Raw genomic sequence first — 22,526 nt, forward strand, 5'->3', positions numbered from 1 at the left:
TTTGCTTCTCACCGAGCGCCGCCTCACATCAATCTCACAGTTCTTCCATTCATGCATTGAGAACATCTCCTGTGCTTGATTTTATCATGGGAAGATGTTTTCAATGCAGGGCTGCGATATGCTGTGAGGATGGTGCGAGACGTGTTCTGTGAGGAGTAAATCTGATTTTTTACTGAGGCCACATGTTCTTGTGATGGTGGCGTGCTTTGGTAAAACACTTATTTAGTAATAAAAACTAATTTTTAAATCCGAACACACTACACCACCATGTGCTGTACATAACATCACAAGGGGTGTAGTGTGTTTTAAAACTTACAACTTCAAATAGGGGTGTCAGTGGACCGGTTTTGGATTGGACTCCATCCAATTTGGATGGACCAACAAGAAATATTGAATTGGACCAGTCCAGACATAATGGTCCAATGTATTTATTGGATTAGGTTGAATTTAAACAGTATCTGGTCCATTGACAGAAGATAAGAATGTAGGTGTCAATGGACCAGGTTTAGGTAAAAACCAATTTAAATGAAAATAAATTTGAATAGATTGGATGGTCCAAACATTGAATTGGATCAGTCCATATATAATAGTCCAAAATATTCATGGGATTGGATTAGATTAGACCTGATATATTTATAATAAACTCACATTGGACTGGATCAGATTGGACCAAATCCAGTCCAATTAACACAATGAGGCCCAATAACAAAGAAGGCACCACAGTACCAAGTACATCCAAAGTTGTATATAGATATGGCAGACCCATTAATGATATGGGGACTGCTTTCTGCATCAGTTATGGTGTTTGAATGACCGGGGTGTCTTACACGTAGCAGAATGGGGGTAGAAGATGTCACATCTTCTGTACATGACATCTGCTTATGTGGCATACTTTAGCTCAATATCCCCACAAGAACAAAATATATGGCTAATTTTCTCCTAGGAAAATTCACTCAACTACAGAATTGCACGGTTGATCCCCAATTCCCTCGTAATCCATTTCCATGATCCAAACAACAGAACAGAAAAATCACAAAACCAACTTGTCTGAAATAGCATTTACACAAATGTGTCTAAATCTTAGAAAAGAGATCACAACAGAAGACATTACATACTTAAAGAAGGCGATGGTTTGGACTGTCCTTGGCTGTGGAAAAATCATTGATAAATAATTTAATTTGGACTGAGTGCCCCTCACCATTTGATGACATGCTGACCTTTACCAATCAATTAAACCTTTGAAAATGGTCCAAGAAAAATTAAAGTATACTAATCAAACGGTTAGAATCATTAATTTTGGACCACATACAATAAAAGCAGTAAGACACATCACTGAAATGGTCCAGAGTTCCAAATTAATCTTTAAGCACGTGGAGAGTGCACCAATTCATGTGAGGTGATAACGTGTATAATGAGCCAATGGCTATCATCAGCTTGGACCTTTGAGAAGTGATCCTCTCAGTGATTCATGGAAAGTACTTTGTAAAATAACTATGCATGAAAAGTACTTTGTAAGTATTCCTAAGTTGATTAAAAGTGTAAACAAATTTAACTTTTCTCCTTGGCAAAAAATAAAAATAAAAATCATAATTTTCCCTGTAACTTAATTTTTGTATACTAATTAATTGCCAAAGCAAAGAAGAGAAAAGCCAGCAGTTGATGGTAGTAAATGCTAAGGGACCCAATAATAATTTGTAGCCCCACCTTGCTTACCCTAAATAGGATTCATAAGAAAAAAAGCCCTCTTTGATGTTGACAGTCTTATCTACTAAATTAATCCTTCTCTCTCTGTCTATTTATCTATGAATCGAGCTAGTGTCCTTATTCTCAAGCCAAGGATTCCATATTTGATGTACTCATCAACCCTATTCGGTTGGAATAAATCCCACCACCTACGCATATTAAAAGCCTAGCTAAGCCCTCCTTTGTACCACTATGCTCATATAAACCTTGTGTGTAATACATTCATGCATCTATCTTATTGTAAATATCACATCATATATATAATGGAGCAGCTAGAGGGCCCAAAGTCATTCGACCCAGGGTTGGGTCGGATGATTGGGCCATTTGATTCAGGAACCAATGGTCAAAATGGTTCTATTTTTATAATCTTTTAAAATAAATCTTTTCTCCATCAATGTAAATTTGATTATTTTGTTCATGGAATTCTTATACCCATCGATCGATCAATTTGCTGTAGAAATCATATCGACTTTCGAAATATGGTAGCTGTGGTCCGTGCTTCATTCTGATGATACCAACTTGACCTTTGGAGATGAGGATGATAATCACAAGTCATATAGCAAAGGGGATAGTGAATGTGAATGGCTATCTAGTGATATTTCTATAGCCACATCAATAATAATACCAGTGACCCTTGAAAGGAACTCTCTAGCTTGGCTCTCTATATGGCTAACCATGAGAGAAGGATTCTTGTATATTTCCTTTTCTTTCTCTTCTTGCTTCTAGTAATTACATCTTGTGTGATAGTCTCTAGCATAGTCAAGTATAAAGTGTTAGTGGGCATGCACCTACTAATCCAGACTTTTTAGGGTTTGGGGCACCTCTATGAGCGTGATTTGATTTGACTGTTTTTCTACTGATTGGACTACTTAATTAACTACTTAACAGGTTGGTCCATTCAAGTAACACAACTTAATTTAAAATGGAGAATTAATGAGTACAGGGTTTGTGCTAAGCAAAACACTGAAATATTCTAAATTTCATCCCCAAATCCTTTGGAGATTGTAAAGGTTAAGCACAGTAATCACTAATGCTACCATCTTTGAAATAAACGCCAAAACCCAGACAACCTTTCTCCCTCCTTTTTGTCTGTCTGTCTCTATGTCTCATACTAAAAAAGCCATCCCCAACCCTAATTAGAGAATGACAATGTACAGGATGTACAAAGATGGTAGAGGGGGGTGCACCCACCAAGAGGCTACAATAAACAGTTCATTCAGTCGTGGTTCCTCCTTAGCAAGACTTCATTGCCGTTTTGAGTATTATTGGGACATCAGATCCAACCACAAATTCTTCATTTTCTTCTGTTTTCTTGAAATGGAGGAACATCTAGTCTGGAAGAACCATTACACTTCTAAAACTTCAAAAACCTCTAATACCCATTAATGTCGTTGGTCATTGATCTGTAGACTGTAGATGTTTCAATTCTGAAATAGAGCTGGTAAAGAGATTGGCTTAGTGTGGTTTTGGCAATGTTGGTGGTGAACAACTGAATGCAGGGAAATGACGCCTGGCCTCAGCTTTCCAGCACTGCTCGATATCTTGTGCTACCCTTCTGGCATCCATCGATGCACCCAGTAGGCCGCGTTTGGTGAACCCCACAGCGTATAGCCCAAACACCCCTTTCCACCCATTTGGGAATGGCCTCCTTGGCAACCCATCTTGCTTGGAAAACAAATCTCCTTCCTGAAAACAATTTCAATTTGATTCAATCAGTTCTATTTAATCAGCATTCTAATAGAAATCTTGAGACAAAAATCTATTAGAAATTTTGATAGAGTTAGACCTTGTAATTGGGGCCCTGAGATGGCTAATTGGTAAAGATTATGTTAAAAAAATGGAGACAGCAACTACTTCCATTTCATCTCTTTTGTAAAAAAAAAAAAAACCGTTGACTTGATCAGCGATTTGTCAATTTAGATGGTCCAACCATTGACTCATTCGATCAGAATAATGTTTTTTTGGCTGTTTTTATTTTAATTATTTTTTTATTTTTTAAATTATAACGGACCATCCATTCGAACCGAATGAGCAGTTTGACTAGAAACGGGTTACTAAAGCGGTTCCGGATCCGGGTCTGCTTTTTAAAACATGGGGCATAAGAATAAGAGATACCTTTAACCAAGAAGGTACGTTGCTTTCGTAACCAGTTGCCAAGATGATGGCATCGAACTCCTCGATGCACCCATCAACGAACTCCACTGCGTCTTTTGCCAGTCGCTTTATGCCCCGGCGAACCTGCAACAAACTCAAAAATGATTTGACATACAGAGCAGAGATCGAGACACCAAAAAGCTTGTAATATCATATGGAATATAATAGCTAGGCCACCCAGCGAGCAGAAGCAGACCTTGATATCTCCAGATTTTATCTTGGCAAGCGTCCCTGCATCCAGTACTGGTGTCTTGCCAGACGAGTTCTTGAGCTCAAGGGGACCGAGGTGTGGGCGGTGGAGGCCGAGGCGGGATGTGTCGCCGAGCATGAGACGCGACACCAGCAGCAAGAAACGATCGACGAGGCGTATGGGCAGCCACTTGAGCAACCACATGGACAGCCCAAAAGTTGATCTCCCCAGCATCTCTCGTGGTAGGACGTGCACCTGCAGCCCGAGATAAAGGAACCCCCAAAAGCTCAGAAATGAAACTAACGACAGTGACCAAAAGATATGGGATGATGAGATGATGGCGTGCAGTAGCAACCCGATCGAGAAAGTGAAAGAACAAGAACAAGGGCTTTAAAAAGTGAAAAATCTTAATCTGGAGATTTCTTGATTGGATAGGTGTTTTAGTTATTAATTTGCATACAGAAGAACAGGACGAAAGGAAAGAAGGAAAAATCTTTTTAATGGGTTTGGCTTAAATACTTACTGAATCTCTGACTACAAGAGATGGGGTAGCGTTATGGTTGCAGAGGTCCAGACAGACCTCCATTCCTGAATTTCCACATCCAACCACCAACACTCTCTTGCCGTGGAAAGCGTCTCCGCTCTTGTAGGAGCTGGTGTGAACAATAGGCCCTGAAAACTCGCTCAGTCCTTCAAATTCTGGAACAATGGCCTCCGCATTCTCCCCGGTAGCCACCACCAACCACCGAGACACGTACTCAGTCCTGTCGTCCTTCTTCAATCCCACAGTCCTCACCCGCCAGAGCCCATGGTTGGGTTCATACTCAGCGCTCTCTACTGTTTCGTTGAACACTGGGTGTAAATCAAACTGGCTAGCGTAAGACTCCACGTAGCTCACAAATTGCTGTTTAGTGGGATAAGTAGGAAAACTGGTGGGAAATGGCATCAGCGGCAGCTCGCAGAATTGCTTGGGGAGATGGAGGCAAAGACGGTGGTAAGTTTTGAGCTGCCACAGAGAAGCTACGCAGTTAGCTCTCTCAAGGATCAAACTGGGAACTCCGCTTTCCTTGAGGCACGCCGCTGCGGCAAGGCCAGAGGGGCCGGCACCGACAATGATTGGACCTGGCACCCAGACGCACCTTGCACCTTTATTCATCTTCTCGCCCAAGTGATCATGAACTCTCTTGCCTTCTATTTCTCTGATGAAATCCATGAGGAGTATATATGAAATGAAACAAACAAAATTAAGCAGTTATAAAACTGTCTTCACTTGCTTCCTCTGTAACCTAGTAGTTGGGACGTACTGCTACAAAACAGGCCATATATACAATTGGCTGAGACGGAATACAACTCATGAACTCCCTGAGTTTCTAAAAATGAGATCAGTCTGGATTGAATGATATATTACTCTCTAATCTAAGATTCTAAAGGAGGACTAAATTGGGAACCATGGCAGGTGATGATTTCAAATTGATAAGTTGGGTTTAAGGAGTCTTACCACTTTGAAAGGGTATGTTTTCAATGTAGTACTATTTGTTTTGTTGGAGGAGAAAACTAAGAGGGGGGTGATAGGGGACTAATTAACTCAACCCAAGAGACAACAAGAGAGAGAGAGAGAGCATTGAATTGAAGTCAATCTTATATGGAAGGCCAAGTGGGCATTAGTAAGCAATGCAAAGTGGGACATGGCTATATAATAATAACTACAATTACAATTAGCCAAACAACAGCTTCTGATCCTTCTCTTCACCCACTCAATAACATCTTTTGATCCTTCAATGACAGGAGAGAAAGCCAATCAGTCTCGTCTAAAAAGAAAGGCATGAACGTCCTTTCAAGTGTTTCTTTTCTTAATTTAACTAAGACCCCATGAAAATATGGAGGCTTTTGGACCCACCAAACACTAATGCAAAGAATTAATATAAGACTCTTTGAGTCTAGTTAAACAATATTTTATTGGCTGTTGAAATGGAAATTACTATATATAAACCTTTTTGGTTTCTTTATGACAAAAATATTGAATGAATGGAATAGCCTAATGGCTTCCAAGAAAAAAAATTGCAACTAATTAAATTTCTGCACATTGAGACAAAACATAAATTAATTATTAAGCTTATGGTTAGAACTCAGAAATGAATGGTAATGGCAGGGAGACATAATCCGAGCTACAGGTATCTAATAATAAGAATTGATGGAGTTGATGAGATCCATTTGCTCATTAATGACGAACAATTTGGTAGTTCGAAGTGCAAAGTCCTATCTTGTCATTCCCTGCCACTGTGTTGTCCTTGGATAGGGCACTTGGGGCATGATGTTAAGTGACCAAGTGACTCCCCACCAAGCCACGAATCTCGAGAGATCACCTTTTCTTTTCACTTATTTTCTTTAGGAAAAAAAAAAAAACTAAATCAAACATAACTAACAGAATATTCCTGATTCCTTCGATCAAGTATCTGTCCTTTCCGAAGGCTCCAATCCTCCAAATAATTTCAACCCACCTTGTGCATGAAAGAGATTTTAAATGTTTTCTTCTTTCGTCTCTCCTGCTTATTCCTTAAGTCTGTGGGTGGAGACTGTTGATCCACCTTGGTGCATTAACTATGTTATTATTGATTCTAGGAGGTAGCTTGCTTTTTTTGTCTTTCATTCTTCTCGGTTTCTCATGTCTCGAGAGCAGCTAATGAAGCTATTCATCGAATTCCTAGGTTTGTTCTTTCATGTATTGTTCTGGTTGATGTACTAAATCGAGCTGAATGAAAGAATTTGTACTGTTTAAGCACTTCAAAAAGGGAAAAAATTTTCTAAGTAACTCTAATGAATAACTATAGTTTAAGCATTGGTTTAAGGGATGCCAATGGATTGGGTTAAGTGGTAAATAATTGAGTTTTGGGTATATCATTGATATTGCAACATTGAAATATTTATGTATTTTTACAGAGGCTTGATTAAGTCTAGGTATATCATATATGGGGCAGGCCAGCTGGTTGGGTTGATACCCTTCTTTATCTGGCCAGACAGGATCAGGTTTGGATTAGCTTTGTCTAAAGCTTGGACTATTTAGTAGATGTTTGGAATCGATGCCGTTGCTTCAGAGCCATTTTCTAAGAAAATGTATGGGGTCTGTTGCATTGTTTTCTCAGAAAATGCCACATAGGGTGTTTTATGGGGAAACAACACTAGTTTTGTTTGGTACCAGTGCTATATAACCTTTTTGAGCATTAGTTTACATTATCCAACGCTTTAGATGATGCCACATTGGTGCTATATCATTGTACCATTGGCAGCAATGGTCTGGAACCTAAGAAAAGGTTGAAAATGTTGAATTTGATGTGTCCTCAAATCATGCGTTTCCCGATTTCCAAGCCATTTTTTGGGGCACTACTTTTTCTGATGTAGCACTGATGTGGCGCCGTTTTCTAGGGCAACGACATCGATGCCAAACACTGCCTTAGTGAATGAGAGAGCCGCCTAGACATTTCTCAATGATGAAAGGAATTGCTATAGCCTTATAGGCTAATGACACTAACGTGTTACCTCTACCCCCTAAGCAAGGTTCAAAGTTTCGGCCGTATCGTATTGGCACTTAGAAATGGTCAAAACTCTATTTTTTTTTGAGTTTTTTTTTTTAATTTTGGTTTTCTGGGGAGCTTTTAGCATGCTTTTTATTATTAAAAAAATTGGGGGTCCGATACACCTAGAAACAGGCATTTTGGACCGTATTGCTTTCAAAACAAATGACAAGGGCGTATCGTATCGATACTTTGAACCATGCCCCTAAGGCTCAATTTGGAAAGAGTATAAATACAAATATGTAGAGTGTGAAACCTTGTATTATGATATATATATATATATATATATATATATATATATATATATATATATATATATATATATATATATATATTATATTTGTATTATACTCTTTCCAAACTGAGCCTAAGGAGGAATCATAGGGTACGGGGAGAAAATATTTTATATGTTTTGTGAAATCTCTAGAATGCATTTGATGCATTGGAATTTGATGTGATATAAGACCCTTGATTTCATTGGATGTCTCAATATGGAATGTTTCAACCTAAGAGTAAGTAGCCATGAAGTCTCGGAAGCAATTCCGATGGATCATGGAGTGGCCCAATCTAGAGGGGGAAGAGGGGTTGTTGATCCCATTCTTCAAAGATCAAATCTGGTATGAAGGAGTAACAACTAGGGGTAGCCCTTTCCCCATAAACCACCTGAACTTGAATTCAATAGCCATTAATTTTGTCAACATTTTCTTTCTTAATTACTTTTGAATTAAGACTGAATTAATCAACTACTTCAGCAATAAAGTTGAACACTGAATTATGATGAAGTAATTCTTCTTTTTATATATACATTGATTGTACATGCATCAAGATTTACAGCCAAAGTGTACAATGGTCTTGGGATGTGAGATTTGCATCAAATGTACAAGATTTGTAATCTAAAATGCTTTTGTGGTACCAGTACCACACCAAACATCTTTCTGTACTGAGGAATCGCTTTGACAAACAATAAGTGACAATATTGAAATGGACCCTAACTTTAAAGTTTTGGAAGTTTGGAACTGAGGCTGAAAAAGGGAAAAGGTGAACCGGTTGGGATAGATCGGTAGATGGTGAGCCTCCAAGATGGGAGTTTGGAGTTTGTACTTTGAATTCTGCATGAAACACTGATAAATGAGATTAAAAACAGCAGTTTCTGAACTTAGAAGCAGATTTTCTAGGGCTGTCCCTCCCAGTAGAGGAGGGGAGACAAGTTCATAACTTGGGTCGGGGCCCATGAAAGGGAAGTCTTAATAAAGCTTAAATCAACCTACACCTACTGAACAGACGAAAATAAAAGAAAAGAAGAGAAGGAAGAAGAAAAAGCCTAAATCAAAGCCTCACCTTTCTTAGCCATTGGGACGCTGTCAGGCCCAGGGGTGTGGGACCTCCGCACAGCTCCTGCTTTCAACGCTCATGGAATGCTTTGCAGTTCACTGAAAAGCAATACAATACAAATACGGATTTGGATTGTTTCATCTTCTCCTTTTCTAAAAGATCAAACCCTAACCGTCCATCCCCACCTTAAGTGTTTTTTTCTTACTTAAATCAGTACTCTCTCTCTCTCTCTCTCTCTCTCTCTCTCTCTCTCAAATGGGTTCCTTGCTTCTGCAACTGTCACAATTTACAAAATGCCAAATACCCACGTTAAGGGTGCAATGCATCCATATGTAATTGATTTCATTTGTAGACCCAGAGAGGTTTCAGTAGTAGAACCTCTATATTATGAATTAAGATGAAATTAATCTCAAAATGTTTTAATTCATTCAGTGTTCATTCTCCTCCAGGCATATTACAAGTTTATGAGCAAGTTTCCTAGCTCCTTTTTGTTTCCTATTTATACATGGAAAGCTGCATTAACCCACCTGGATAAGGTTCCAACATGCATTAGTGCTGCTGCTTTTCAATACTCAGATTGGTTGCCTTTGAGAATTATTGCCAATATAAGATAGTTTCTGGGTGTTAATGTGTTAAGAGGATTACAGTGAATTTGTTTGTTGAAAAGCTTAAACCCCAACAGTGGGCAGGCTAGTACCTTGTTGAATCAAAATTAATTTCCTTTGATTCTCTGCAAACTAACTCGGAATTGGAGTTCCCACAAAAGATATGGTGAAGTGTTTGTTGTATATTTTCCAAACTAATTAATGATACTGAACCTAATTTTTTCCATCAAATTCATACTTACTCATCAAGATTAACACAGAACCACGGCATTTCTTTTTTGATAAACAAATGGCAGAAACTGCCCAGATTAATATGATAATTATTTTTGGGAAAATTTGTATCAGATGCTTGTGAGGAAAATAAATTAATTTACTAATGAGTTGGTTGATATTTAAGCTGCATTTGGCATGCTTTCATAGAATTACTTCTAACGAAGTTTGTATTCTAAGAATCACTTTTGAATTTGATTCTTTGAGTTTGAAGGTTGTGTTTGGTTGTAGTGCAATCTTATTTGCACTAGTACAATGCATAGGAGTGCAAATTCTGGTTTAACTAATTTTTGGTTGGGTTTTATTTCATTCTGTTTAGGTCTTATTTTATTTCATTTGTACTGCAATCAAATAAAACAAGGTAAATTTTGAAACAAAAATAAATCAAAATTTGCACTCTCATAGCTTTGCATCAGTACAAACTTATTTACATTACAATCAAACACACCCTAAAATTTTAGCTTCAAAAAAGAATGATCTTTTGGCTTAGAACTCATTCTTCAAATGGCAATTTTTGGCGAGTCTGGATTTCCTACTGAACTCTACCAACAACAAGCTGCAGCTACACATTTCATGGGTAGCGTGTGTAGAGTCATGTGGGCAGGAAATCCAGTGCCTTTTTTGGTACATAATTTCAACCAAATAGGTATAACAACATCTAGCCAATTAATCGAAACGAGACACGAAGAAAGGAGAAAGTAGAGAACCCTTTCTTGGGAAGTAATTAACAAATGTAAATGTTAGGCACTAAGGATGAAATATTTTAGGCTGCATTTGGAAATGATGCAAATGGAGTGTAAATCCCGGTTAAGGATAAATTTGCACTCTACTTCACTTTTGCTTATATTTGGCAATATTTATGCATTGACAAATGAAAAAATACATTTTCCAATGCATATTTACATTGATAATAAGATGTAAAAGTACATCAGTAAAAAAGAAGTAAATTTGAATGCAAATGGGTTTTTGATTAAAAAAAAAAAGGCATATGTTTTATTGGAATTCATGTTGCATTCATTACAACTAAAAGTCTATTTGGTAAGAAAGTAAAATTGTCAGTGCAAAACTAACCCAATTTTACAATTTATACGACTATTTTATACTCTACATATTTGCATTCACACTCGTTTCCAAATACAGCCTTAGTGTGATAATGAGAAAGATGATATCTTAGTCTGATCCCATCTAAGAAAGAAAAAAGTATATTTATGAGTATTTTATTATTATTATTATTATTTAATATTGGTGACACGACTTTAGCCCTAAAAGGGGCCAAGTTATATAAGTTAGACCTAATCAGTGGGTTAGTGACTGTGTGAACACAAGAACCATTAGCAACCTTTCCTCCGAGGTTTGAAGTTTGGACCTTTATATACTTCCGTATATAAGCTAGACCTAATCAGTGGATTGGTGAATACTTTAAATAAATAATACCAAAATTTGAGTAATGTATATCTCTTCTATTCATATGCTTTGTCTAAAGTATTTATACAGACTTTGAAGTAAGGGGGATGTTTTAAATATTAACTTGTTGATTCGAATTCATACAATAAGATTCAATAAAAGTGGCGAAAGCAAAGCCTATAGGCTGTAAATAAAGTGTGCATTATTAGCAATGCAGACCAGGTTTTCTGGGGCGCCTAATGGAGACATTATTAATCGGATTGAAAGAGAAGCAAAGGATTTAATGTGGATTAATATATAGTTTAAAAAATTAAAACCCAGCCGGAAAATGAAATATATTAAACCCCATTACAATAATTTAACACTCCAAAAAGAAAACAAACATAAATAAATAAAATAAAATGAAGAATATGCTCACTCATATTCCCTGTGTAGCTTATTGAAAATATTACAGTTTTTTAACCCATCTGATGAAGTAATTTGCCAAGTGCTGATAAACAATCCTAATTAACATATAATCATTTCTCTCTCTCTCTCAAGAATAATAAGTGGAGCTTGAACAGAGATCAGATATACATCAAAGGATCCTAGAATAACTAATTGCCACTTAAAAATATAATGGAACTCATGGGTGGGAGATCTTTCCAAAGAAAAGCAATTTATAGTGCTCTTATATAAAACACCAATTCTCTTATTTATTGATTTACAAGTTGAACTTCTTTATACCCATTTTATTTCCAATTATATATAGCTTTCATAAGTTACCATTTCTAACGCATGGCGTATATTCTATATACTTAAAATGCAATGCACTTCTCCATGTCAGCTTACTCTCTACATCTCTTCATATTGCTTTCAACCCCCCTACAATTTTCTGGTTTCTTTTGAATTCATAAAACAATAAAAAATCAAACAAGATGTTATTTAAACTCGCCCACAACCAATTCAGTTTCCCCAAGTTGAATGTAATCACTCCCCTATAGAACATAGGCATCTTTTTAATTCAAACATGATAGGCTGATCACATATAATAAGGGTTAAAGACACTTTCCTAAAATTTAATTTGCACCTTCTAAAAGTCTTTCAGTTAACAAAACACATTCCATTCCATTAAGTATAAATGATTGTGATCATGGTGACTTATCAATGGGATAAAGACATGCAGAAGAGGGAAATCAGAGAATATATCTTTGTTTATTTTGAGCTTTTAAATGAAACCACATTCCTCAAATCCTGGTTAATAAAAAAAAGAAAAAAGGGAAAAAGATGAACTTTCCATTAGAAATTTAGAATCATGTGCTCCACTCGCTCCTCTAAACTTTTAAGCTAATTTAGGTATTGATGTATTAATTAATGAATATATATACCCATTGAAAGGTTTGATTAGACAGTGGGTTGTGATATTCATAATATATAAAGCACTTTTGCTCAAACCACCTTTCACAACCAAACTGAAAAAAAAAAAAGAAATATTAGCTACTACTTGGATCAATGATTATCCCAAAATGGCAAAGTAGGTATACAATTACATGTTTTAGCCTTTGAAGATTGTTCTTGTCACATAAGGGGATTGTGGGGGGAAGAGAACATATACCAATTCCCCTTGAATTTGTGTTTTGTTAATTAATCAAACTAGACAGTGACCACCCCAAATCTAATAAGGGGCCACTATTCTGATGTTCTGCTTAATACCTGTTATTTATATGGAAACCTTAGTTTTATTTGATTCAAGAGATTAAATTAGGTTTTATTTGTAAATATTTGTATTTTAATAAAATGTAATTAGAAAAGTTGATCACCATTAATATGGGTTCCACATCATTTGAAGTGAGTATCTTTTAAGATTAAAGATAATTCTTTCTTTCTTTCTTTTTCTTCTTCTTCTTCTTCTTCTTCTTCTTCTTCTTCTTTGTGAAAAGACCTATAAACTGTAAACATGTGTCTAGAAGGTTTTTATTTAAAAGTAGAAAGAAAAACTTTCTAGATAAATTCTTAAGAATAAGATAGGTAACCACTTGTCTGAAAAAATGAAGTAAAAGGTTGAAGGCTAAAGGTAAAAAGCAAGCCTTGGAGAGGCTGAAAAAATTAATGAACTCAAATGGTTGATAGTCAGTTCAGTTTTTTATTCTCTGAGATGTCAGGACAGACAGGAAGGGAAGGTTTGGCTAAAGATAGATATGCCAGGAACAACCCTGCATTGTCTTATATGATTAGTTTGTATACAATGCAATTTTCATTTGCATTAGTGTAAATGCAAGGAAACGCAATTTGATGTCGTCTTTTTTTTTTTTTTTTATTGAGAAAGTAAACCGGTTTGATCTCAACTTTATTAGGAGAAATGTTATTTATTGCAGAGTAAGGAAGAAGTAAAATTATGTGGTTCTCACCTCTATGGGAGGGAATCAAGATAAGAGAGGTGCAAACTTTTCATCAATTTATTGAATGCAATTTGTCCTACTAATGAGTGAGATGAGACAAAAAATGCAAATTTTGCATCAGATAGGAGTGCAAATGAGGGTGGGCTTTGGTGCAATAGTTGGATTGTTCCAGTGTGACCTAGGTGATCAGGGTTTAAATTTTGAAAATAGCCTCTCTATATGTACAGAAATAAGTTTGCGTGACAGAGCCTTGTACACTAGGCTGCCCTTTATAGAACACAAGTCATTGTAATAAGCAAATAGATGCAAATTAAACTAAACCAAATATAAAATTTGTATCCAATTCAGATTTTCACTGCAAATAAACAAAGCCATAGCATTTTCAAAAATAAATCTAGAGTCTGGAGTCTGAGCTCATCTGAAATTCGATGCATCCAAACCCCACTAGTTTCATTACTTGCCCAAGATAAGAAAGATCATCGGTGCATGACATTTAGGGTCAACCCAATCTAATCTTAACCCAACACCAGCAATTCAAGCTACTAATTCGTCAACCCAACACAAATCAGATTGAGCTGGGATGAATCTGGTTGAATTGGTTTTGGCTTGAGATACATCATCATAATCAATTGAGTTGGGTTTAGAACAAACAAAAACACTTTAATTAGTGCTCAGATCTGCTAACCACACCTACCCACAATACATTGCAGCCACACATCGGGAACATTTCCCCATGATTTAAAACGCAAAAATGTTATCGATGTACGGCTGCAATGTCTTGTGAGTAGGTGTGGGCAGCTGATCAGGAGTCCTCTAATTCGCAAATCCCCATTCAAGTCAAGATGACATAAGAATAAGATCTAAGCTCTGCACAATTAAGTAATAATGGGTTCTGATTGGGGCCAAGGCCCAGCTTCAGCCCGGCTTCCAGGGCCCAAAGACCAGCAAATTTTTGTTTATGCGGCAGCCATTTGAATTGTTTCCCCATTATATTACAAAAAATACTTAAACAAAATATCTTATACTCAATTATTTAATATTTGTAATATTTTTTGATAAAACAACTAATTTGAAATAATTACATAATGCCTTATGCACACGCGGAAAACATAGCGGATAGTTGTTGGGTCTGCTAGTTTTGTTATTTTATTGAACAAGCCCAAATATTCTTCCACGTGGCAAGTTTTTTTATTCACAAAAGGGCTCCTCATGTTTCTCCTCCAATCCTTCTTCGTGGCATAAGGCTCAATTTGGAAGGAATAGAGTATAAATACATACAAAATAAGGTTTTATACTCTACATATTTGTATTTGCACTCCTTCCAAACTGAGCCTAAATTTCAAATGAATAAAACTTTAAGATTTTGTTCGAATAGTCATAACCTATAACATATTCAAGTGCACCTAGATAGGTAGGTTAGAATTATGTATCCTAATAAGATGTGTGATGGTAATATCATGCCACTTGTCGTTTATATAAAGGATCAACAACCCAATGTTAAATGCCTTTTGTGTTTATGTTATAGCATTCTTTAAAATTGATAGGCTATTAGGGTGTCACTGGACCGGTTTTTAACTGACCCCGTCCAGTCCAAAATTAATTTAAACAGATTGGATGGATCAGGATTGGATCAATCCAGCTCAAATTATTTATTAGATTGGATTGGATCTGGTTCGTTTGTAATAAATTTATATTAGATTGGATTGGATTAAGTCAATATCTGGTCCATTGATATAAGATAAAAATCTAGGTGTCAATGAACTAAATTTGGATTGAAACCAATCTAAATTAAAATGAATTTGAACAGATTGGATAGTCTAGACATTGAATTGGACCAATCCAAAATATTCATTGGATTAGATTGGACCTTATCCATTTAAAATGGACTCACATTGGACTGGATTGGATTGGACCAAATCCAGTCCAATTAACACCCCTAATAGGCTACACTTCAATCTAAATGTAATGTCAAATGGACAAAGGTTATCACATACCTTTGGACAAAGACACATAATAGTTCAGCAGAGGTTTGGATGATGATGATGGTTTGATGATGAAACATTATAATTAAGACTGTCTTTGTTTGCAGTGCAACTATATTTGCACTATTACAAATGCATGGGAGTTGGGAATGTCAATGAAAAAAAATATAAATTCTGGTTTAATTTGTTTTGAATTTAACTTTATTCTATTTATTTTACTTCATTTCTACGAAAATCAAACAAAATAAAGTAAAATTTGAAAAAAAAAATTACACTCAAATCATCTGTACCATTATAATTTTGTATTAATGCAAATTAATTTATACTACAACCAATGGCAGCCTAAGTGTACCAAAGTCCAAAGATCAGCCTGGATATGATAGTAATTGGAACTTTTGGACATTTGAGAAAAGTTTCTCAGTCAAAGATCAGCTTGGAATATGATAGTAATTGGAACTTCTGGACATTTGAGAAAAGTTTCTCAGTCAAGTCGGCCTATTTTGTGGCTAAGAACCTTATTAAGAAGCATAAAAATTTGTCATCTACTCTCCCTCTTCTACCCAAGTCTTGGAGGCTTCTATGGGAAATTCCAGGCAATTAAGGAGAAACCTCTTTTCTTGCAAAGGAGAGTGGTAAATTGTTCAAAGGACATTGACAAGAGAAGGTCTCCATCCAAGTGGGAAGCCACCTTAAGTTGGTTTTTGGAAATATAGGCCCTGTTCGCTTTTTGATTAAATAAAACAATGACCATTTTAGCCATAATAATTCATTATTAAAATGGGTATTTTTGTCCCATTCAAGTGTTAGTGACTTCCCCCCCTAAGTGGGAAAGCTATTTACCCACTTAAGAGATGGGTATCACTTAGGTAACCTGCTCCCCACATAAATCTGAAAAAAAAAAAAAACATGGATTTTTTGGTCAATAAGAATCAAAATCCCATCTAACTTTCCCTCCTCTCAAAATCCAGAAAAAGAATGCCCCCGTAATGTTGATGGTAGCTTTCTGAATTCAAGCAAGACTGTTGTTGGTTTTGTGTTAAGTGATAATGAAAGTCAATGTTGGGGAACTGGTTGTGGGGGCTCTTGTGCTTCCTCCCCCTAGTGGCTAAAGCAAAAGCTTTGTTTGAGATTGTTTTTGTTTGCTGTGAATTCCAACCTGGATAATATTTTGGTGTCCCAGAGAATCTAACAAGGTTGCCCATGCGGTAGCAAAATTTGATTTGAAGAAAAACCTCGGGTGGTTTTATACAGCTCCCCTTTGTTTTTCCGCTGAGATGAGAGAAGATTTGGACTCTGGTAGTGTTTTTAGTTAATTTGCTGTTGGTAGGTTTGGTTTGGTTTTATTTTTCATTTTTCTTGTTTTGCTATTGTTTCCTTTCTCTGTGGTGTTGTTTGGTTGTTTCTTTCTGTGTTTCTTCTTTGTGGCTGATAGCATTTGAAAGAGTTGAAGGATAAAGCAAACATTCACCAGATTGGACCAATGGCTCAGTTTGGAAGGAATGCAAATGCAAATATATACCGCGTAAATACATACAAAATATAAGGTTTTACACTCTACATATTTGCATTTATACTCCTTCTAAACTCAGCCATGGAACGATAGGCCCTAATTCTTGTACTCTGTATAGAATATGTGGCAAGTTATATGATATATGGGTCCTATATAGCAATTAAATCCTGGACTGAAATAGCCCAGACTTTACCTGTGTGCTAATTACTTACAATGAAATGCTTATTGGATCTCCACTTGCAATTGGCGTGGATCAATCCATTCGGGGACTCGGCTTCAGTCAGGCCTGTTCGAACAGCCTTTATGGCCTTACATTGAGTTAGGGTTCGGGCCCATTGAAAATTTAACAATTTCACAACTCAAACCAGCCCAAATTGCACCCCTAGCATTTATGTAGAGTTAGGGGCCCACTGAAAATTAGGTGAAGTGATATTGTGGTGGGCCGCAGCAATACATCCAAGAGAATGATTTATGGTTTTGGACTTGGGCTAAAACCAAGTCATAGCATAAGTAGATCTAGTTTATATGTTCTCTTAACAAAAAAACCATTCCAACATGATATATGTCCCCACATCTCATATATGGTGGTAGCTTTAGGATAACACAGATGATGTTAGAAGCGTGTTGGGACAGTTTTTTTGTTGCAAGGAGATTCCAGCTTAAGTAAATCATGTCACTTTCAGTCAATCTTTTCTCATTTGGGAGAGCTTTCAAGACACTTCTAATGTTCTAAGCTGGGCCTCACACAGTAATGCTAGAAGCGGTGTTTGGTGAAAATCAAGAAAGTTGATCACCGTATTCTAAACACGAGAAACGTGACTGAAATAGGAAGCTACTTCCGGTACGGGAGTTCTGTGTTCATTGTACAGTTCAAACTGCAAAATTGAACTGAACCAATCCAACTTTGCTGTTTGGTTCAGTTACTTAAAAATGGTTTGGTTCAGTTTGACATCCGTTCCACGGTTTGCTGTTTGGTTCAGCTGGGCCTCACACAGTAATATATTCTTTAATTTTATAATACATTAATAAATAAAAGTTTTAACCTGTAACTTTTTAGAGGTGTTATTTGAAATTTCTAATTGGACTAAACCCAATAAATCATAGAATTGCCCAAAATCCTCAAATAGTATTAGAAATTACATCAAAAAGTAATAAAACAGCATGGTCTGATTCGATTTCTATATCAAAGTGATTTAGTCTGATATGTTTTTCAAATCACACTGAATTGGACCGTAAACACTCCTAAGCTCTGGAACACGTGTTTTCAACCATGCACCACAGTGCATCAACACACCTTGCCTGCAAACGCTCCGAGGCTCTTAGTATGTATTTGGTTCCATCAGTGTTTATGGATAGACTATTTTTTTGTACTTTTTACTTTAAATGTTTCTTGTTTTTGTTGTTTGGTTGGGCTTAACTTTAAACATTTTATACTCTCCACCTCATATTAATACCCATTAAAGTGTGTCCCATCAGCATTTAATTTAAAAAAATGTTGGGGTGTTGGGGGAAATAAGAATTTGACGTTTCCCCAAATGTCCCATGCACAAAAATCAAATTACAGTCTTCACCCTGCAATAAATGCCAACGCTTATGTAGCGCTGATGTGGTGGCTATTTTTCAATAGACGCCCATGTAACCAAATCAGTCTTAATCTATTGCTCGTTCTTTACTTCTTTACCAAAAAAAAAAGGAAAATTCTGTATTAGTGCCCTATACTTTGGGCCTAGTGCCACTTTGATTCCCCAAACTTTAAAATGCGACAATTCAATAATTGAACTTTCAAAATGTGTCAATATACTACCTATCATTAATTAATTTGTTAAACAGCCATTAAGTGACATTTGAAAAGATATAAATGTCCTTTGAGTGTCATCTAATTTTTTTTATCAACCATCCATATGTTGATAAAAATGAACAGTTTCAAATCTTTGCCTCTTGTATTTAAGGAAGTTGGGGTTACATATGAATGGGTATTCTTAGTGACTCAAACTTTCTTGAATAGAAGAGGTATTTATTTTTTGTCATTGTTTGGATGGTTGATAAAAAGAATTAGATCACTTGAAGGATATTTTTATACCAGTTGATGACAGGTAATATATTGGCATAGGGAACCAAAGTGATATTAGACCCAAATTACATGGGTACTAATCTGAGACTTTTTCAAAAAAAAAAAATATATTGCCCGTTAGGAAGGGCTTCCAAACAGGGACTGGCATTCCGAGATGTGCCCCACACAAAAGGCCAATAAGATGTGTTTAATCAAAAATCTGAAAAGCCGAAAATTTCGGAACGCCGTTTTTAACAACTGTAAAATGAAGCTACTCCGATAAGTAGCTTAGTCGGACCTCGCCTGCTCAAGCTCAACCTAAGCGGCTTCTGAGTAGCAGCTTCTCCGAAAGGTAGAAGCCCTCTCGGAGACTCGGATGGGGCCATGGGGGCCCTAATCCACCGTTCCTGCCGGGTGCTGACGAGGGGACGACCGAGATCGACGCAGTTGCGAACCGAGTACGTTAACGACACAGCAGAGACCTTAGAAGCGGGCCAAGCCACCATTAACACCTTTCCATCTCATCAAACTTTCCCTTCCCAATACCGCCACTCTACATCGTTTATCGTACTTTTGTCCTATTCGCGTTCTCATCCCACAAAAGTACATCGATGGATTAATTTCTCTCCGACCCCACCAACTTCCGATTAACCCACGTAAGATGTGTATTTTCACCTCTGCATCTTCCAACCTTTGTTTAAAAACTGACAAACTTGTGGTCCGATTCTCGATACGTGTCTACTCATGCCCGAGTCCATGTTTCGGAACTTACACCGTTAAACCCCACTACAGCCACCGAAAAGACCATGATGTATCACTCAAATTTGGCATTTTGGGTTTTTTCCATTCAATTCAGGATGCACGGCCTCAGGTGCGAACCCGGAACCCCACATTCATCAGTCAGACTCAGAACCCCACATTCATCAGTCAGAACCGATTCCTCGTCAGAGCCATCCCTTATTCAAAAGAATCAAACTCTTGCTCAGTGTTACCAGTACTTCCATTGAATCAGTGACAAGTGCCCCATGTTATCGAACGACACGTCGACCCATGTGATCCGTCCTTTAGATCACTCTACTCTACTGCCTCACTTTTCTTCACAAAAAATATATATAAATAATTTAAATATAAATGTTCTTATCCGTTTAATTAATTTACAGATAAAAAAAAAAATTGAAAATAAAGTACACAAGTAAAAGAAAGGGGGAGAGAGTCTCCAATCTTTTGACCTTTTGAAGCTTCTTAAAAGCCACCACCGAAGAGGGAGAAAGGATAAGGCGGTGGCTTCTGTACGCTGCCCTCCATTTCTGGCAAGGAGCCCATCTGATCACTGTATTCCCGAGAGTCGTCGGTTTGGTATGAATTCATGGCTGTTGCAGTTGCAGAACCAGAGGCAGATGGTGAGGAGACGCCGGTGAGAGTGAAGGGTGCCGGTGTAACTATAGGCGTCTGACTTAGAACTGGTCCTCCGGTCAGCCATGGCCAAGTGTTCGACGTCGTCCAAGGACAGTAACCCACGCTCTGTAATGGAACTGGTGTAGCAGCTTTGCCGTGTTCGACTACTTCCTCAATCTTCTTCATCTTTGTTTTCGTCGGTGCAGAAGATGAGGATGGTGCGGAGGAGATGAGACGGTTCTTCTTCGCTTCAACCAGCTTGGCTGTATCTTTTTCCTGCATTATTCGACCAATAAGATCTGGGTCCTCCACCACTTTGAAAAGGAAAGCCAGCAGCTGCGGCGGCCTCCTCTCCGTCACTTGCAAACGCCTGTTCATCCCTTGTAGCTCTTCCTCTATGGCCTTCTGCTCCTGGTTCAACCGTGCGATCTCCATAATCAGTATCTCCTCCTCCTCCTCCTCCCTCTCCTCCCCGTGTTCTTGCTTTGGCTGATTCATCAGGTACTGGTTCCGGCTACTCTTCCTCCGCACTATGTTCCTAAGTAGTTGCTTCTGCCCTCGGAGGAACGACTCGTGTGCAAATTCCCATTTATCTGGGTCGACCTTCCTGAACCCCTGATTCATGGAAATTCAAACAGAAGCTACAGTACTGTACTCAGTTCCATACATGAAAACTGAAAACTGGGTCACAAGGGATTAAAGCTAATACTCACGTAGGTGTTGAGCTGACGAACAAAGCTTGAGAAGTTGTTGTGCTTGAAGTATGCCGGTAAGATCCTCTGTGAGAAATCAATCGGGTCGATCACTAAGAAACTGTTGTTCGCTCTCCCCCACACGATCACTGAATCGGTGGCCGGATCGCTCACCATCTGATACGTTTTCAAGACGAACGGCGCTACAGGATTGATAGCTTCCATTCCTTTAAATTTTGGTTTTCTCTTCCACTTTAGCTTTCGATCTCTTCTTGGAGTGTACCAGACTTGTATACTATGCTGCACGTTATATATAGAGGAGTTACTAACGTGGCACGACCAGGATATTTTTGTAGAAATGTGTGGGACCCAAAAGGCTGTTCTTTTGTCATCACCATCATCTGATCGTTAGATATTTATTGATGATGAACGAACGTTGATGTCAGAGGGCTGTAAATTAATTTCGACTTAAACATATGATCGATCACTTCCTTCCCATTTCCCTGTGGCAACCATTCATATAGGGACACGATAGAGATGGAAATAAAATCCAAAACATCAGGTGATATTTTTTTTTTTTATTTCCTTTGTTAACGTGTCCGTATCTGATTGGGTATTAAGGAAATTTAATACGAACAAAGGACGAGTCACGACAGCTCGGTCGAACTGGGCCAAGTAAAAGAAGTGGGCCTCGTAGAGATCTAAGTGGTGGGCCTTTTCATTGCTTAATTGGGTTTTGTCGGTGCAGTCACAGTAGAAGGGTTAATGGGTGATGAGTGATGACTGAGGAGTCATGGGTTGGCTCTTAGCGTGTCCGAGACTCTTTGGCCCAAAGGTTGGCTCAAAGTTGGCGAAGATACAGTGTTCTAATCTTTATTATTCGGCCAACAAATGAGTAACACGCGAGGGATTACACGATTTATTCACGTGGTTATTTGATCGTGATCATCATATATCATTGCTGTCCTTTTCTTGATTGAGAAAATCAACGGTCATAACTATATGATTTAATATATTTATATAAATTGACATTTTTATATTTTTATTTCATAGATAAATAAAGCGGATTCGATTGAATTCTAATGTATTTGAACCGGACCGGGTTGTGATAACTTATCAAGCACCTCCCGACTAATCAGGGGCGGAGCAGGAATTTTTTGAATTTACATCTCCGCCGTGTCGGGAGATGTTTCCGATACACGGTGGGGATGTCGTTGTGGGGCGCCCCATGTGAGGTGCAGATCTGAATTCG

General features: G+C 37.5%; 2 protein-coding genes across 2 annotated transcripts; both read right to left on the reverse strand.

The window, feature by feature from the left end:
• Window positions 1–2,640: 2,640 nt before the first annotated feature.
• LOC148869173 (indole-3-pyruvate monooxygenase YUCCA2-like) lies at window positions 2,641–5,700 on the reverse strand. Its single transcript, XM_088972300.1, has 4 exons — window positions 4,611–5,700; window positions 4,094–4,342; window positions 3,859–3,981; window positions 2,641–3,429 (listed from the first exon to the last, which is right to left on the reverse strand). The coding sequence occupies exons 1-4, from the start codon at window positions 5,298–5,300 to the stop codon at window positions 3,199–3,201; spliced, it is 1,293 nt and encodes a 430-aa protein (XP_088828426.1). The 5' UTR covers window positions 5,301–5,700; the 3' UTR covers window positions 2,641–3,198.
• Window positions 5,701–20,278: 14,578 nt separating this feature from the next.
• LOC148869174 (heat stress transcription factor C-1b-like) lies at window positions 20,279–21,585 on the reverse strand. The gene is made up of 2 exons (XM_088971866.1): window positions 21,296–21,585; window positions 20,279–21,197 (listed from the first exon to the last, which is right to left on the reverse strand). The coding sequence occupies exons 1-2, from the start codon at window positions 21,497–21,499 to the stop codon at window positions 20,430–20,432; spliced, it is 972 nt and encodes a 323-aa protein (XP_088827992.1). The 5' UTR covers window positions 21,500–21,585; the 3' UTR covers window positions 20,279–20,429.
• Between the last annotated feature and the right edge of the window lie 941 nt (window positions 21,586–22,526).

Source organism: Nelumbo lutea, chromosome 2, assembly GCF_056320005.1.
Source record: "Nelumbo lutea isolate HS-2025 chromosome 2, American lotus-T2T, whole genome shotgun sequence".
Lineage (NCBI taxonomy): Eukaryota > Viridiplantae > Streptophyta > Magnoliopsida > Proteales > Nelumbonaceae > Nelumbo > Nelumbo lutea.